At 43.3% G+C, this 18,126-nt stretch overlaps 1 protein-coding gene across 2 annotated transcripts in view; it reads right to left on the minus strand.

Moving 5' to 3' along the window:
* Positions 1 to 13,947: 13,947 nt before the first annotated feature.
* The window catches only part of SESN3 (sestrin 3), a gene marked incomplete at its 5' end in the record, with an annotated part of 73,775 nt that continues 69,596 nt past the window's right edge, over positions 13,948 to 18,126 (minus strand). For both annotated transcript variants that reach the window (XM_080816058.1, XM_080816057.1), the window contains one exon: positions 13,948 to 16,953. In XM_080816058.1, the coding sequence (XP_080672184.1) occupies positions 16,867 to 16,953 (87 nt within the window). In that variant the 3' untranslated portion in view covers positions 13,948 to 16,866. The remainder of the gene's footprint in view (positions 16,954 to 18,126) is intronic.

Consider the following 18,126-nt stretch of genomic DNA (forward strand, 5'->3'; position numbering starts at 1 on the left):
GAAAGGTGAGTAGGAGTTGGGTAGAGCAAGAAGGTGGGATGGAACCAGCTGGAGAGTGCCTCAGAGAGTGGAGAGAAGGTGGGGGAAGGAGCCGAGGCCAGTGTGGCTGGAACGCAGGACTGGCATCTGGCTTGGGGAGGGAGTAAGTGTGCCAGGGGAGGAGTGTGGACCAGGAAGGCCTTGAGTTCCACATCATAGGTCATTCATTCCTTCATACATGTCAGCCACGTTGACTGTATCTGGGGTACCAGAATTGCTCAATCAATATTAGCATCATTATTATTACTACTATTAACATCAAGTCCTTTCCAGGCACTATGTCACTGAATTCTCAAAACAACCTTGGGAAGTAAATTCTATCGTCCTGGTCTATAAGACAAGAAGGAAGGTGGGCCCTGCGTCATTTGGCCAAGGTCACTGACTCAGTGGGGGCGGAGCCAGCAGGTGGTGGAGCTGGACTTAGAGTCCGGTCTGAGTCCAGAGCCTAAGGACTCTCTTCCCTGAGACGTGGTGCTTTCTCAGTGTTTAAGGCCACTGCCCTAACACAGTGCTTCCTATTTGCCTCGCTAAATTGGATCGTATATGAACAATGCAATACCATTTACATGGAAAAGAATTAGACTAAAGGAACCCAGTAAATCAGTCGACGGGGATCTTGGGTGAAAGAGTATACCTTGAGTCTAGGCAGTATTTCAGGCAGCCTGGGAGGGGGGACTCCTGGGCTGTATCCCCAAGGCCATCTAACTCCTTGCTGTCCTCACCACAAAAATTGCCGTGACAACCCTCGGCAGGGCTGGGTGTTAACTGACACCCTCTGGGCCACTTTGCTTGGAACAAGGGCTTGACTGCCTTGGGGGTCAGTGTGGACTGTCCCTGTCCCCAGGCTGTGACCAAGTGCCCAGATATCTTCTCTGGCCCAGGGCCTGCGGTAGCTTCTCTTCCCACCATTCACCCTTGGCCCAGGCATTTGGGTCCTGGGTCAATTCACCTGGTTCTCTCCCCTTCTTTTGGGAGACATTCACTGGTCAAAGACACTTGGTCATTAGGTAACTGTGGGTCCTTAACCCCTCCTGGCAAGTTGCTGGGGAGGGGAGAACCACCCCCATGAGGAAGCAGACAGTGGGCCCCAGGGACCACCCCCCCAAGCCCTTCCCGTTCACTGGGCCCTGGTATCTTCAATCCAGATGATGAAGAAATCAGTGTGGATCCTGTGGCACTGGAACAGCTGTCTCTCCTTAGCATCCCATGCCGAGGGGCCAATCTGCAGACACGTGGTCTCGTCCGACAACCCTTCTCTGCCCTCCCCCAAATCACCCTTATTCCCTGCCTTTTTCTTTACAACACTTCCTCTGATTTGTAGTTCATTTTGTGGATGGGAAACTCCACATTGGCAGGGTGCGTGTCTCCTTATCCCCTGTTGGGTAGCCAGCCATGAGCGCATGTGGGGTGCGTGGACTTTCAGCCTGCATCTCTGGGCGTTCCTGTGTTACCCGCTTTTCCTGCTTAAGTGCCTTCTCCACTCCCTGGCCTTCACTGTTGAGTCCCTGGAGGCTGGCTCTCAGGTCATCTTCATTCACCCCTCAGTCTCCCTCCTAAGCCATCAGGTCCTAAGCCATCCTAGGCATCAGGTCCCCTACATGACATCTTTGTATGTCTTAAAGGCACCCCAAATTCCCGTGACCAAGGCAAAGACACATGACCTCTTCCCTATGGCTTGGCCCCTTCCTGGAGTTCTCTGAGTAAGTGACTCCATTGGGCAGCTGTTTGGGCCAAGCGGGACGCTGGGAGTCATCCTGACTCCTCCTTGTTGTCTAACCCTGCCCCCCACCCCGTCTGAACCCGGCGGCTCCTTATCTGTCCCCAGATCCCTCTCCTTCTCCCCCCGTCTGCTGTATCCACCCCAGTACCTGCCCCCTGCTCCTCTCCCCCCTGCCTGCCTCCTTCACCAGCCTTCACACTTCTATTCTGGTCCCTCCATTCTCCACGCTCCTGCCAGAACGTTCTGGAAATTCAAATGCGATCACGTGGCTGTCATTCCTCCCTCCTCCACACGTGCAGTTTAAAACTCTGCAGTAGATTTTTTTGCTCTTACACTCACAGCCGACAGCCTTGACCGCAGTAGGGGGACTCGGGAGATGTATTCTGGGGTGGTCTCCTGCAGACACCCCAATCTGGCCTTCGTGTGGTGTGAGGCATCTCCCTCTGGCAGGGCCCCCTCTTAGACCGCGTCCCTTCAAGATGCCTCAGCCTGGTTACCCCCCACGGTCTGCTCTTGGCCTGCAAGGAGATCCAGCCTCCTGGCATGCCAGGTGGCTGGAGGACCCTTGCGTTTGCCCCTTGGCATCCGTCCTGTACGGGCCCACCAGTGAGGGACACTCGGGAGTGCAGTTTAGCTGCGGGCTTTCCTTTAGATTAGAGTTGTAGAGCAGTCTGTTAAGTTTCCCTAAACTCCACACGACCTGTAGAAATTCCTTAGAGTGGTATCCGTGAGGGGAGCGGGGACTCAAACCCAGTTCTCGCTGAAGAAATGTTCTCTTCCTGCCTTTCTCTCTCGGCTCTTCCATAGCCAGGAGTGGGGCTGGAGGAAGTGTCACAAGAGGAGTGGGGTCACCTCTGTTGCCGGTCCTCAGTACGCGGGACATCATTTCACGTTGGAATCTGGGGGCGCTTTACCTTCTCCCGAATCCTTCTGGGGGCTACAGGCAGAACTGAGCCGAAAGACTTCTAGTTACAGAATCCTGTTTTACACAGAAAGGGCTCAGTGGTAGGATTTGGTTAGAATCTACTAATATGAGGCAAGAAGGGGCATGTTCCTTCTGGAGAGCTCCAAGCAGCTAAGAGCCCCACAGGGCCCAGGACATGGAGGGGCTGTACCAGCTGACTGCGTCCATCACCACCATACCTGGGGGCCCAAAGTCAGGGTGCAGGGTCTTCTGCAGCCCTCAACCTCCCCCTCCCACCCTCTCGGTCAGCCCCTAGATGCCATCTGGTGTTCCCGTCATACACTGAGCACAGAGAGCGTATGGACAGTCAAAGCAGACCTCAGGCCATGTGACTATGGATAACATTGTCTAAGGGCACTTGCTTCCCAAACGTACATCCTTCTCCAAAGGAGATTTCTGAAGGATGGTGCCTAGTGCATACCAAAAAATGTGTGTGTGGAGCTTAGCAATAGGGAAATCATATGAGCCCTTACCTTCCAATCTAATCCAGTAAGTCTGGGTATTTCTGGGAATATTTATTTTAAACACTCTTCCCTATAGATTCCGATGCTCAGAGAAGGTCTGAGAACCACAATTTAGACTGCGATGGAGCACAGTCCATTTAGTTTTTAAGGATTCCATGTCTTGTTTTCATGGCTATATTTTTCATTCTAACCACAAAGCGATAGGGAGAAGAGCAGTAACAGAAGACACCATGTCGCTTGTGCACATAGAGATACATAGAAATTTAGACACACAGACATGTGGATATAAAAATGTAGAAAAATCTAGAATGACTTCAGTCTGCGAAAGCATTCTGCTCACAGGTCAAGAATGGGCACTTGCCGTCTTTTCCTCGGGGTCCTGGGAAGTGGGTGTGTGTTTCCATGCTCACCTTACCAGCGACTGCTGAGATTCCCCCTAAGAATGTGGTCTTCAAAGCAACAGGGAATTCCTTTTCATTTGTGCCTAATCTGACTGTGTCCTCCCTATTGTCTGCAGGTCAGAGTAGTAAATCAGGGGTGCAATTTTTTCCACTGTTAGGAGGACATCCATTCAGTGGAATGTGCTTTTAATTCTGCCCACTGGTTCTCAAAATGTGCTGGACATTGGAATCACCAGGAGAGATTTCAAAATCAAATGTCCTGGGGTGCCTGGGTGGCTCAGTGGGTTAAACATCTGCCTTTAGCTCAGGTCATGATCCCAGGGTCCTGGGATCGAGTCCTGCATCGGGCTCCTTGCTCAGTGGGAAGCCTGCTTCTTCCTCTGCCTGATGTTCCACCTGCTTGTGCTGTCTCTTCTCTCTCTCTCTCCCCCCGACGTATAAATAAAATCTTGAAAAAAAAAAAAAAAGACCAAATGTTCTGGGTGTAACTCTAACTAATTCCAACAGAATCTCAGGGTGGGTGATCAGTTCTCAGATATTAGTATTTTTAAAGTCCCCAGGGGATTCTGAGTGCATCATGGTCGAGAACTATCAATTTGACCTACATTCCACCCAAGGAAGAAATAAAAGTATAGCAGGACGGCTCACTGAAAAGCCAGGAGAAAAATATTCCTTTCCCTTGTGCCCTTCCTGCACTCATGATTTCATGATTACTTTCTGTATCCACTTGTCCTTCTGTGGTTTGATTTGCTTTTTTCCTTTTTCTTTTTGCAGACTTCAAAGACTACCCTGTGGTATGCACCTGTATTGTAGTTTTGGTACATTCAGAACTGGAAAGATCTTATGACCCAGCCATTTTGCTTCAAAGTCTGACCACATGACTGCCGGTTATCTGGATGCTTTTTAAAGAAGGACGCTCCTAGTCTCTGGCCGATACTCGCTGAATCACAATTGCTAGGGGTGGTTCCATGAATCTGGATTTTTAACAAGTTCCTCAGTGATTCTTATACTCCAAAGTTTGGGTATTTCTGCCCTGAACTCACTGGTCCAGTTATAGGTGCAGTCATGTTTAGGGTCCAAAATATTGGAGTGGGGACCCAAGAACAAGCTTAATAGGAATGTGATCTATTTTAACCCCAGGAAGATGAACATTCTGAGAACAGGGATGAGCAGAGGGCTGATTTTTAAGTTACTACCTACATGAACTCTAGAGATATAAATGAAAATCCTTAAGACTATTCCCCAAGGCTATCCTTAATAAACTGAGCTAGGAGAAATTTCCCAGTCCAGATTCTGTATGGGATGCAGTACTGACTGCCTCCAGCATTTCCATTGTATCGGCTACCTATTCTCACAACCATGCTGCGGAATATACAACCACAGAACCTCAATAGCACAATAAGAAATAGTGAGCTTTGGGGCACCTGGGCGACTCGGTTGGTTAAGCATCTGACTTTGACTCGGGGCATGATCTTGGGGTTCTGGGACTGAGCCCTGTGTGAGGATCCACCATTAGCGGGGAGCCTGCTTCTCCCTCTCCCTCTGCCTCTCCCCCAGCTCATGCTCATGCACAGGCACTTGCACAGGCAAAATCTCTCTCAAACTCTTTCTCTCTCTCTCTCTCTCAAAAAAAAAAAAAAAAGAATGAGTTTTGCTCATGCGTCTGGGTTGCCTGGGAGATTCCTCTGATCTGGACTGGGCTTGGCAAGTGAGCAATCAGTTGTAGGTAGGCTAATGTCGTTACTGATCTTGGGTGGGTTTCTCCAACCCGGGCCTTGGCGAGAGCATCTGGAACAACTCAGCGGGCTGCCAACGTCTCATCCTCCAGCAGGCTGGCCCCAGACACAGCAGGATTCTGAGAGACAGCAGAAGCATACAAGGTTTCTCAGAACCTAGGTCTGCAACTTGTACAATGCTGCTGCCGCTTCACTGTTGGAGAAGTCAAGTCACCCGATGAACCCAGATTCAAGAGAAGTAGATTCCAACTCTTGATGAGAGAAGTTGTCGAGTTCTAGTCCAAAGGTGGTGGCTGCTAGAAGGATATTAACCGTTGCACTTACGCAATCTCCCACATCTATTACTTAAACTTTGCCTGTTTGGGTAATGCCTAGCTTGAAGGCACGGAATTCTAATGGCTCCAGATTGGTCCTGGGCATCGGAAGGCTCTTGTGTGGGAAGGGATGACCTTGCATGGCCATAGTGTGCTCGCAGGATCTTAATTTACCGATGGGAGCCTGGCGTACATCGTCAGAGGGGAGGGCAAACGTATTCAGGCAGAAAACTTCTAAAGATGGCATTGCACTTACTTTGCACATCTTGTTTCCATGAGCCCCTGAAATTCTAGGCAGGCTCTGGTTGTCAAGGTGATGCTGTGGTTTCAAAGTGGGACGCATCCATTCCTGTGCTCAAGACCTACCGAAAATCGCTTTCATTTCCTTTTCCGAATGAATAAATACAGTGCTTGAGCCTGACCGTGACAACCCTGCATGGTCTGAGCAAATGACACTTTCTAAATTCATCTAATGCGAAGCCTTACACATCTGGCCTGAATATTGTACTTCGGGTTTTTGCTCCCTTGGTCGTCTCTGCCTAATTGTGCTGTTCCTTAATCTCTGCGAACCCAAGTCTTACCAGTTCTACCAGTTAAACCTTCACTGAAGACACCAAACAAAAGGAAAGACTTTCCTCTTTATTTGGCAAGGAAGAAACAGAACAGCAACTAAAATGAAACAGACCTCAGAATGTTCTACCATCCACCTGTTTGACCTTAAACAAGTCGCTTATTTTTTTCACCTATTTTTTTTTTTTAATGCTTTCAAGGGGGAGATACCTACTTGAAGGGTGACTGTAATAAAATGAATGTATTTAAAGTTCCTAACATTTAGAAGTTTCTGGAAAAATGATAGTTTTATGACTCCCTGCTATACGAACTATTCCCTTATTCTTTCCTCTGTTGTCTGATGTCCCTCAGCTAGCCTCTTCCTACCCACACTTCCCCTTTCTTAAGGACAGGCGCTAGGCTCTCCTTCATACTGTTATCTACATTTTACAGAGGAACTCAAGAAACCACAGGATTAGGTAACTTGTTCCAGGCCAGACAGCTAGCAATGCTGGCGTTGAGATTTGAAATTATTCTGGGATGTGTTTTCTAAATTCCTATCCTGTACTGCCTTATCTTGGTCTAGACTATCCTGGAAGCAAAGCCAGAAACCACTGTTTAGGAGACTGGAGAAAATGGCGAGGACAGGGGAGGGAGTGGGGAAGAGGGAAAGGCAATAGAGTTGGGCGAGTCCTTGATTCTCCAGGCCCTCGGAGTCTCCAGACCATTGCCTGGGAGATTAAAAGAAGGAAGCGTCCATCCTGTCCTTATGGCCAGGGGTTAACTGTTCACTCCCAGCATTTCACATACCTCATGCAAACGCAGTTCCCTCTGGCATCCTACACTAGCACTCAGGGCAGCCCCTCTGAGGAGGGTGGTGAGCAGAAGCCAGATGTCAGTAGCCCCAAGGCCACCAGACATGCTCCCCCGCTGAACCTGGGTCAGCAAGGGGCTGCCGTGACTGTGCAATGGTGCCGAAGGGACGTGCCCTAATGCCTCTGGGCAAGGGAAGGAGAGAGCCAGCGGGTCGTGGAGAGTTCTGTAACCGGGCCCTTTTTCCTAAATTTCACCTTGATACGAAGAGTAAGGATTTGTTCACGTTCATTTTAGGAGCAGGCTTGTGCCAGAGGGAGTATGAGTTCTTGCCTCAGCTGCTCTCAAAAGAGTTCTAGGGAAAGGTTTGCTCACCCGTGTTTTGAAACATGTCAAAGATGTGAGATGAGGGACAAGAGACGTCTTCTGTGTGAGAAAGTGAGGTGCGTTAGCAACTATGATTTTGAACTGGTGACTTCCACCATTTGGTGGAATGGTGCTAAAAATAGAAATGTAATATAGTTTTAAGCTTTCCTGAGTCTTCTCTAGGATCAGGCTTGTTGTTCTCGTAGGGGAAATTCTTAGCCTTTGAATTTACAGGTACAGATTTGATATAATTGGTTTGGGAAACTTCCCCCTTGGGGACCATCTTTTAAATCAAAGTGCCCCTACATGACTAGAGGAAAGAAACCTGATTTTTTTTAATTAAAAAAAGTTGCAATTTAGCTGGATAGGAAAGTTATCTAACCTCTTGTTTGGAGCATAGACTATCCTTTAAGTTTTCAAGTAAAATGTCGTGTTGGTAGTATTTACACCATCACGCAAGGAACTTAGACTATAAGGAAGTTCCTTATAGGAAGTGGTATTAGAAGGACAGAAGGTCAAACCCTCAGTGAGCGAGGCTCTCTGATACTCAGTTTCCTCACCTGTAAAATGGAGGTAACAATTCTCCTCAAAGTTAACCTGAGGAGTAAATGAGATCATGTATGTGAAAGGACAAAGCACACACAGAAACCTGGACTTTTATTTCACTTTGAAGAATGGTTCAAAGCTAATAAATTCCCAGGGAACAAGTGTCAAAAAGGCGGATTCTTGGGGGTGGGGGGGCGGGTGTCTTGAGGAAGGGCTGGGCTGCTGACTTGGCTGCATGTGCCCCTTCCTCTCCCCTAGATGTTGTCTATTATTGAAAGAGGCTCTCATCAGCAAGGACCTGGGTTCTGCCAATTGTCAGTGGACAGCTGGACACAGGGCACAAAGGGAGAGCTCGCGCCTTTGATACGAAATTTTATGTAATCAGCATAAATCAAAATTAGGACTTGCATGAAAGGCTTTACACATCCTCTGTAGCTTTCCAAAAGCCTGTCTTCCATATCTCCTTGAGACCTTACCATCCCTGCCCATTCCAGGTGAATAACCTCCCCTTCCCCATCTGTTGTCCTTCCCACCTCTTTATTTCAATTAGAAATCACACTGTTGTCAAGCTTTCTCATCTACCCTTTGAAACCCGCTACCGTTCTGTATATTTCAAATACATGATTACATTTCACCTCATTCTCCAACAACCACATCAAGAAGGTAATGTTCCCTTCACATGGTGGTGTGGAAATCAAGGTTCCCAGAGATTAAATTACTTCTAAGGTCACAAAGCTAGTATTAGAATGAGAAGAAAAAGTTTTTAAAGCCAGGCTCTGACCCCAGGTTCAATGCCCCTTTCCCATTCTGCATTACCATTTTGGCTAACAAGAGACAATAGTGAAATTAATGTGCCTCTTTCTGTGACCACAACAGACGTTTTAAAAGGCAGCAATAATTATGTATTTTGCACCACTTATGCTATCATAATATTCCATTAATGCAATATCGAGTGATTATATGAAATGTCACCCAAAAAACTGTGGGTCGGGAATAAAAGGAAAAAAAAAAAAGACAATTCTGATGTGTTTCCGAAAGCACGTCTCAATATCGCGCAGAAATGAACCTAGGTAAGAATGCTACTCCAATGTAAAGATAAATATTTATAAAGCAAATAATCAGAGTTCAGTTTTGCCAATTTTATTGAACCAATAAAATTCCTACTAATAACAATGAAATAAATTTCTGCAAGTATAAATGTGATACAGTTTAACAAAACCCATTGTTCTGTACCTATAAATAGATTTTCAAAATGTCATAAAAAGTGCAGTTATGAATTGTTGTTAACATGTTTAATACACAGTTCCTTTATTTCAAATTTGTTTGTCTTGACCCACTAACAGTTCCTTCTGCATCTGTTCAAATAATATTACCCATCCCTCCAAAAAAAAAAAAAAAGCCATTAAAGCACTCCAATATTACACATAAACTGATCCATTCAGGTCAGCTTTAGTCAGAATTGTAAAATCGGCAACATAAGAAAAATAAAACCTACTTATACATACAAAAAGCTTTCATGGGTTCTATAAATTCCTTTACGGCTGACTCCCGTGGAGGGCACAATATAGTTGAAAAGGCTTATATGGTTAACTACCTTAGACGACTACATCTAGAGCAGGGTCTGGTTTGCCAGAATGAGTTTAAAGTGGCTGTTTATCAAGTCTGCTATTTCCAGAATTGAAACTATAAATACAGGACTGCCGTTTGACGCTGAAACCTGTGTGAATCCTAAGTTGCATCAATGATCTATTTGATAAAAGCTTATTCTAATTGAAAACCATATATAGTAAGACTGACCTATATAGCAGTCTCAAAGATCATGTCATCTGCCTCACATTAGTCCAAAGTCACGTGCTTCGTAAAAAAAAAAAATTACAGTAACAAAGCACAGGACTACAAAGGCAAAACATCACAGCTTCTGATTACATTGAATAAAAAGTACCAAGGAACGCAAAAGATAAATCTGTATTAATACTGATGAATTAAAGAACTATAATAGACATTTCACAGCATGCTACATATATCGCTCACAACTGAAGGATAAAAGGATGTCTAAAATTGAAAGTCAAGAAGTTGGCAATCGGATTTCATGTGCAATTCAGCTACAAAGTCTTAATATATACATTCATCATGTAGCCGCCCTGCAACAATCAGGAATTTTTTTTTTTTTAAAGAGATTTCAAGTTCAAATCCTATTTCATAAGCTAAAGGATACATCCAGTTCTTCCATGACCAGGAAAGTTATTTTCGGGTTCAAAGGAGCTAATCTGAGGAGCAAGGCCATGTTGCAAGTTGACCTGATGGGGTTCTCTGTCACCTCGCTCAGACGGCGCACGTGGATGGGACTATTCTATTAGCATGGAGAAGATGCCAGACTGGCTTGGTTGGCTTCCTGTGTCTATCTTAATTTGGGCTGAAAAGGGTATGTATGAAGAGAAAGAGGAAGGGGAAAAATCGTATTTTCTTTCCGGAGAAGATCTATGGATGCAAAGAAAGCATGCCCTAGAGTTTGGCTCACTGTCCTTGACGAACAAGGGTACCACTGAACTCTTGCCTTTCCTTTTAGAGAACTTGTGAAATTCAGAAAGGAGAAAACAGTCTCTCAACATCACAAAGGAAATGTCTTTCTACCCAGCTGATGGGTTTCCTTTATCCTTCCTTTTGATCTTTCCTGATGAGATTTGGAAGTCTGTGGAAATCTGTAAAGACGGATTAATTTAAGAAAGAGATGTAGAGCCACTTTCATTTGCTAAGTGTCGTAAGGCACACACTCAGCCACTCAGAAGTCATGAACAATACTTTAGCATTTAAGACCGGAGGTTCTCTCTCCCTTTGATAATCTTCCTGTGGAAATTATACATTCATTTTTTTAAGAGGTTCAACCGAGGGGTACAAGAAAAATAGACTGTTTTAGCAAAATTTATATACCAAAAATTCTATTTATCATACTTAGACTTACTAATGTTTGATGTTGTCCTATCAGCTATAAGTAGAATGGGGTGTTTTTTCTAAAGGCTATTTTATAAGGTACGTTTCATTATCTCAAAGATTTCCACAAGCACTGGGAAGAAATCAGATATTCCTTCTACACCCCCCACCCCCAGATTTTTCCTTTTTCAATTCTCTACTTCGTGGTGGTGCAGTCATAATGAATTTAAAGCTAGAACGAACACCTCATGATGTATGATTTAGTAAAAACCGTCCCTTCAGCGTCTATTATTAAGTCTCATTTCTTAACGACCCATTGATTCACTCCTGGGCCCCTGAAGGCATTTCACTAGACTCTGCTGTCTGGCTGGGTTGCTCAGGAACAGAATGTACAGCATTCGAATACCACCTCAGATTGTAATACTTTCTACTTCCAAACAGGGTGGTTCATCCTCAGGTCAGACAACCATTGGTAGAGCAAACGTCCCCTGTTAGAAACCTGACAGGTTTCCATCCATGGAGGACACAGCGCGGGCACTGGCTAGAGAGGAAGAACTTGCTTCTTCCTCTTCTGTGCACGTGTTCCTTAATGACAAAGTCTGGACAGACCTGAAATGCAGCCGGGGGAAGATAGACTACAAAGTCAATGCATTCCCTTTCTGTCCCGTCCCCTCCCCTCCCCCCATGACAGCAGGGTATAAGAAAGGGGATGAGAAGCTTAGTCTGACCCAGGAAAGCTTGTCCAAACTCTGATGTATCCAATTTTGTGGTATTTTCTCCATGTTATTTATCAAATGGGCTTGTGTGATCCAATGGGATCGCCTGAACACCCTTTGTTGCATGTCCTTCTATTAAGAACTGTTTCATGGCCCAAGCGATAGCAATCAAACAAGTTCTCTGAAACACCAGCCGTTTCTACGCCAGAAGGTTCCTGTTTCACCGAAGGGTCATGGATCGATCTGGATTGCTAGAGAATTTTAAACGTACATTCAAATAACTTGGACTGACACCAGTATTTATTCCCTAATATAGATCCAGTTTAGGATGGTAACTCGGTCATGTTAAAGTCCCACTAAATGCTAAGTTCTGCATGATAGAAATAGTTCCATTTCTGTATCATGTATAAATATAAAGACTTCTACTTTGATAGAAGGCAAAAATCTTCTATGATTTATTAAAATATGGAAGTAGCATTACTGAACAACAGAGAGTGAATCCATGAAAAGTTTGGATACTCTGAATTTATAGGCTCTTTGGGGATGAGGTAGAGGACAGCAAGGTATTTTGGCAGTCGGGAAAGGGGAGAAGAGTATGGGATGGACAGGACTCCACTTGGTGCCGCATGGTTTCTGGGAGGGTGTCCAGGGCAAGGGTTAGCCAAAATGTAGCTGGACGACTGAGGCATTTAGGGGAGCTGGGACAAAGTCCTGTTCTTAATGAGTGGAGAAAACGTAACTCAGAAAAGTAAATGCTGGTGACTATCAGCAGGTGGCTGGTGATGTTTGGCTTGGATGGTGGCCAAGGTGGGCTGAGGGCAGGGGCGGGGGGGAAGCAAGCGTGGAGAAGGTTGAGGCACTTGGGGAAAAGAAAGCAGGCAGGGAAGGACCGAATGCGGGTCGGAACTCCCACAAGGGAAGGTTCCTTGATACTAGGTGTGGGATGCTGAGGATGGCCACACTCAGTGATGTTCCATGTGTTCTTTGACAACCTCTTCCTTCCTCACAGGGCTCTCTCTGCCTCTGCCTCTAGGGTCCATTTCGCCACAGCTGCTTTTGTTCTAGGTCTCACCTGAGTGGACATTGCTCACAAAGCCAAATTAGCATGGAAATCAGCTCCACACACAGGGGCATTTAAATTCTGGTGACCGAGAGGAATACATTCATGTTACAGTACTGTTCTGAGGAAAGACTCCATAATTTGATTCTCAGTCTCCAGAGGGATACAGTAGGGAAACACAGATCAAGAGGACGGCCACCACGAGTGGGTTCTGATAAGACAAATTAAGTAACTTCGCACTCGATCTGAACTGAGGGGCCGCATGTCTCTTAGGGTGCTGTGGAATTACACCACCAAGAAAATTCCGGGTACTGTTCATATATCATTATTGTTGCATACTTTTTACTTCATGCAAGACCGCCTATTTGCAGAAAAGAAGAAAAAGTCTGTTAGATAAAGAGTTTAAGGTCTTGCTTTTCAGAGGAATGATTTCGAATTGTCTTCAAAACACAACACAAAACAAAAACCTCATTTTACTAACACAGTGCAAATCATTTGTATCACATGCACTGAAATTTATTATTTTTTTTTCCCCTCGATGAACTACTTGTCTTTAAGAGTTTAAAAGAATCTTATGGTCATATATGCATGGTGAACTATTTTTAAGTATAGATCTTCAATTTTTTGCCAATCATTTTATTTTGTCATGGCATAAAAATCCAAGATTTTTGGATTAAAAAACTCTATAAGGTGGAAGAGGAGAAAAAAAAAAAACTGCTCTGGAATAATGTTGTTTAGTCTTCAGAAGAATTTAAGAACTTTAGGAGACTTTATAACACAATTAAAATAGGGGCTCTGGTTCAAATATGGTTTTAATATAAAGTTTCCACTGAGTTTTCTGTTCTAAAAGAGCCCTGCATTGCTCTGCCATTATTTGGGTTTAAAGGCCAAGGCCATGGTCTGGATTCCACACTAGCCATCTTTTATGGTAAAAGTACCCCAGATGGGATGAAGATTCTTCCTGGGACTGAGACAACACATGTGGTTCAAGAAGGTGAAGAAGGTAACAGGTGGTCTCATCTCAGAAAGCCTCTTTGCTGCTGATTATCGTGAGTCCATCTGAGTGGGTCTAAACTGAAGGATCAAGTGGGCGGCTGCCAGGCCACCCCCACCGCCAAGCGATCCGCTTCCGGAACAGAGTCACCTTCTGACGGGAGAGTATTCAGGTATTTCCTATGGTGATCTCAGAAATCACAAATTACTACTGAAGCTGGGAAGTAAATAGACATCGATCAAGCATATACATCAGCGGGTTGTTAGACTAATTTTAACCTGATAAGCAAGGAAGTCAGAGAATTCACATTCGCATGTGCTTTTTTTTTTTTTTTTTTCCCAAGTACACTTGCACGTTTAAAGTTTGGCACAATGTGAGCCCCCAGGTGTAGGTTAGCATACTGTAGAATCACGTCATTACACTAATTGAACCAGGTATCTCTTTTAAAAATATCACATTTTAATATAAAAAGCTATACTATAAATTACTACATAGTAAATTCAATACTCTGAAAAAATACCACCCTGGAAAACCACATCAGAATTTCAAGTTTGCGTTAGAGAAGGTTCCCAGCAAACTTGTTTAAAATGGTATTCACGCCCTGGAATGCTGCACGTGCTGTAGCTTACTGGGGGTGCCCTAGCACCCCCAGAAGTCGATTTTTCTAGGCTGGTTCACTGAGGTTCATAAATATATTGTTTTGTTTTTGTTTATAGGTCCAAGTCAACTTAGGTTCCTGATTACTGAGGAGATAGATCAATACGGAGCTAAAAAGAAACTTTGCTAGAAAAGAGATCTAGTAAAGGCACTAAATATTTCCAAAACTCAAACTCCAACTACTTACATTTCTGGGGGTAAAAAAATAAAAGACAAAAACTAAGTGGCCATTTTCATTACTTACACCTTGTTTCCCCTTTTGGTCTAAAGCTCATATGGTGTTCTGTGAGAATTTCTCTTTTTCCTTTTATAAAGATCATTTCTAATCCTGTAACACAGGTCACCTGCACAACATAGAGGGCTATTAAATGAAAGGACTGTAGGAAAAAGAAACAAAACAAAACAAAAAGAACCAAACCCAGATGTCAAGAATAAAAGACATCCCCAACTTGAAAAGTTCTAAGGTTGGGGACGTCAAATGAACATTTTGCTATCATCTATGTTTTGTCATTTTCCTACTTTCCTTGCAGTTAATACATCTCTGTATAACGTGATGCCGAATAAAATCAACATATGGTATATGCAATTAAACAGAAGAGATCTGGCATGAATTCTCTGAATAGTATCTTTAAATAAACCACCCTGTCTTAAAAAATATTAGTGATTTTTTTTCCTCACACGGAAGATCTCACACGAGATCCTGGGATCGAAAAATGCAGAACGGCCTCATGTTTGTAGGCTTACAGTCACCTTTCTATTTTCTTGTCTGGAACAAAATCTAAAAGAAAGCAACCTAAGATGTTGTACCAGAAACGGATGAGGAATGGATGGGCCGAAAGATCTAACGAAAACCCTCATCCACGATCCTTTCATGACAAAACTCCTATAGAACAAGTAAGGAAGTAAGTCTAAGACGAAATCTTTGTGGGAACCCTAATGGAGAATTTCGACAATATTATTTACTATGAACAAATGGAGCAGTTTTTTTGTTTTTTTAAATCAGCATGTTTAAAATTCAAGTCACCCTTAATTAACCAAAAAGTGTTCAAGCAGTGCAGTCGTGTCCCACTGGATAGCTGTAAGCGTCTCTTCAGGCACTTCACTGGTTCATTAACACAAGACAAATTAAAGCTATAAACACATAAGGTTGTGCTCTGTGAAGATAGTCTAATCAAGCAACATAAACCAATGCAAAAATGTGACTTTTTGGATGCTTATTCCTCCCCTAAGACTTGATATTTTTTTAAAACCAGTTGTCCAAAGAGATTTTTTTTCCCCTGGGGAAGGGGGTGCTTTGGCATTAGGAAAAGAATATCGTTCAACCCCAGTAAGGCAAAAGCCTTGCGCGATAAAGAAAATTGGAACAAATTTCTTTATGGCTCTGTTCAAAAGGACACTTCTGCAATGACGTAATGGGGGGGGGGAGTTCCGCGGAGTACTTTTTCCCAACATATTGCACTTTTTTTTGTTGTTGCTGTTCGATCACATTAATGCATAGAAACAAAATTTTTACCTCTGAATATTCAACTGTTCAACCTATTAGAAGGAAAATAACAGGAAAGAAGTTCTAAAGGCCTACTAGGAAAAAAATACAAGTATATTAACCTTCCTCTGCTTAACTGCAATACAGAAAACACTATGAGAAAAGAAAAATGTGCAAAGAAACTTTTTGGTCAATCTTGTGTGGGTACAGGCTTGTACGTGCCGACCGAATGAACTGTGAGCAGCTCTGTGAGCACTGATTATCCCGGTGACCGAGGATGGCTGTCCGTGATAGAAAGGATTGTGCATAATTTCACTTTTAATATATACATCTGATATAGAAAACGGAAACTTCTGTTTCCAAAGAGAAAGAAAACAGCTGAATTTGGCATTTCAGTAGCATGCTATAGAATTCATCATGATTAATTTCACATTAAATTATGGACAATGGCTGTATCACATTTCATGTTATCGCCAATAGCAGTAAAAAAACCAAACCAAAACAAAACAAAAAACAAACAAAAAAACCCAAAAACAAACAAAAAAACCCCCCACAAACAGTGCCTGACAAATAATCTCCTGGGGACACAGACACGTGTCCTGTGAGCAGCTTAGTTCAACAGCGCATGCTTCTCCTCCACCAGATTTAGGACACAACATTAAAGTTTAGAATGGCCAGAGGAGGTCATTCTGTGCTGAATTCCACTAGCTGAAAAACAATTGCTTGAGCAGATTGTAAGCGCTTTTCCTTACTTAAAATAAAAAAAAAAAAAAAAAAAAAGGAAAGAAAAGAATACACATACGTACAAACCCCAAAGCGCTGAAGTTAAGCATTAATAAACCAGGTTCATGATTTATGACCAGTATCCAAAAAATCCAGCTATAAAACAATGCAAAGTAGTGCTCCTCAGTATTATTTTTGCAATTGTTAGTAATGTTAAGCATCAAGAAAAAGAAAACACGTCATTGCACATTACAGCCGCCAGAAAGAACGGCTAAACTTTGCCACTAGAGAATTGAAAAATTTTTGATGCTACATCACAAACAGCTTCTGATGTGTGTCTTGTGTGAAAAGGTCTTTCCACACGTAGGACATTTTCGCTGGGTGATGATGCTATCAGGTCAAATGCCGAGTTATGGCACGAAGCGCATAAAGGAGTTCAGCCTGCATCCGTGCTTCCATTAGAAGTAGATTCACATGAACCTAGAAATGAAAATGTTATCTCCTTAGTGATCGGCATAAACAACTGAAAAAAACTTACTTTTTTTTTTTAAACATATCAGACATTCATGAAGGTTTACCATGCAAATAGGCGTTATCTACACATGTAAATGACGTAACGATCATTGATGAAAGCTGTTCAAAAAAAAAGCAATGGGTCTTGTGAGCAGTGAAAATGACTGCTAAAAGCCTGCAAAATACCAATCATTATGTCAGGATATATATTAGGAAAAGCCAATCAATCTCCTGGATTATGCAATAACTTTAAAAAAAAATACACACACACACACACACACACATACACACACACAGGAATACTATGCAGCCATCAAAACCCCCAAAATCTTGCCATTTGCAATGGCATGGATGCACCTAGAGGCTATTACGCTAAGTGAAATAAGTCAATCAGAGAAAGACAATTATCATATGATCTCATTGATATGAGGAATTTGAGAGGCAGGGCGGGGGGGGTCATGGGGGGAAGGGAGGGAAAAACGAAACAAGATGGGATCAGGGAGGGAGACAAACCATAAGAGACTCTTAATCTCAGGAAACAAACTGAGGACTGCTGGAGGGGAGAGGGTGGGAGGGACAGGGTGGCTGGTTGATGGACAATGAGGAGGGTATGTGCTATGGTGAGTGCTGTGAATTGTGTTAAGACTGATGAATCACAGACCTGTACCCTGAAACAAATAATACATTATATGTTAATACTATATATACACATATGTGTGTGTGTGTGTGTGTGTGTGTATATGTATGTATATATATGTATTTATTTATTTATAAATGACAACTTTCCTGCAAGTGCTACTATCTTTCAGTCATCAAATCTTATAGGTCTAAATCTTAGAGGTCTAAAAATCAGCTCTACACTCATTAGAGCCTATGTTCATTACTTGGGAAGCTTTTAAACAACATTTTTAAACAACATTTCTTACTGGATCCTTGAAAGATCTTAAGGTGAAAACCTGAAGCCGAAAGCAGTTTGTAATTAGCGTCTGGTCCTTGTTAGATTTGGGTAGCTTCCCTGTAGTCTTTCAGATACAACTGTGAACAAGCCTCTAAGTTTTGGGGGACATACACCCCAGCTGATGGATTAAAATGAATATCCACTTTTTTTTTGAAATTTACTACAATGCTTTTTATATTATA

The sequence above is a fragment of the Martes martes genome (genome assembly GCF_963455335.1).
Source record: "Martes martes genome assembly, chromosome: 10".
Lineage (NCBI taxonomy): Eukaryota > Metazoa > Chordata > Mammalia > Carnivora > Mustelidae > Martes > Martes martes.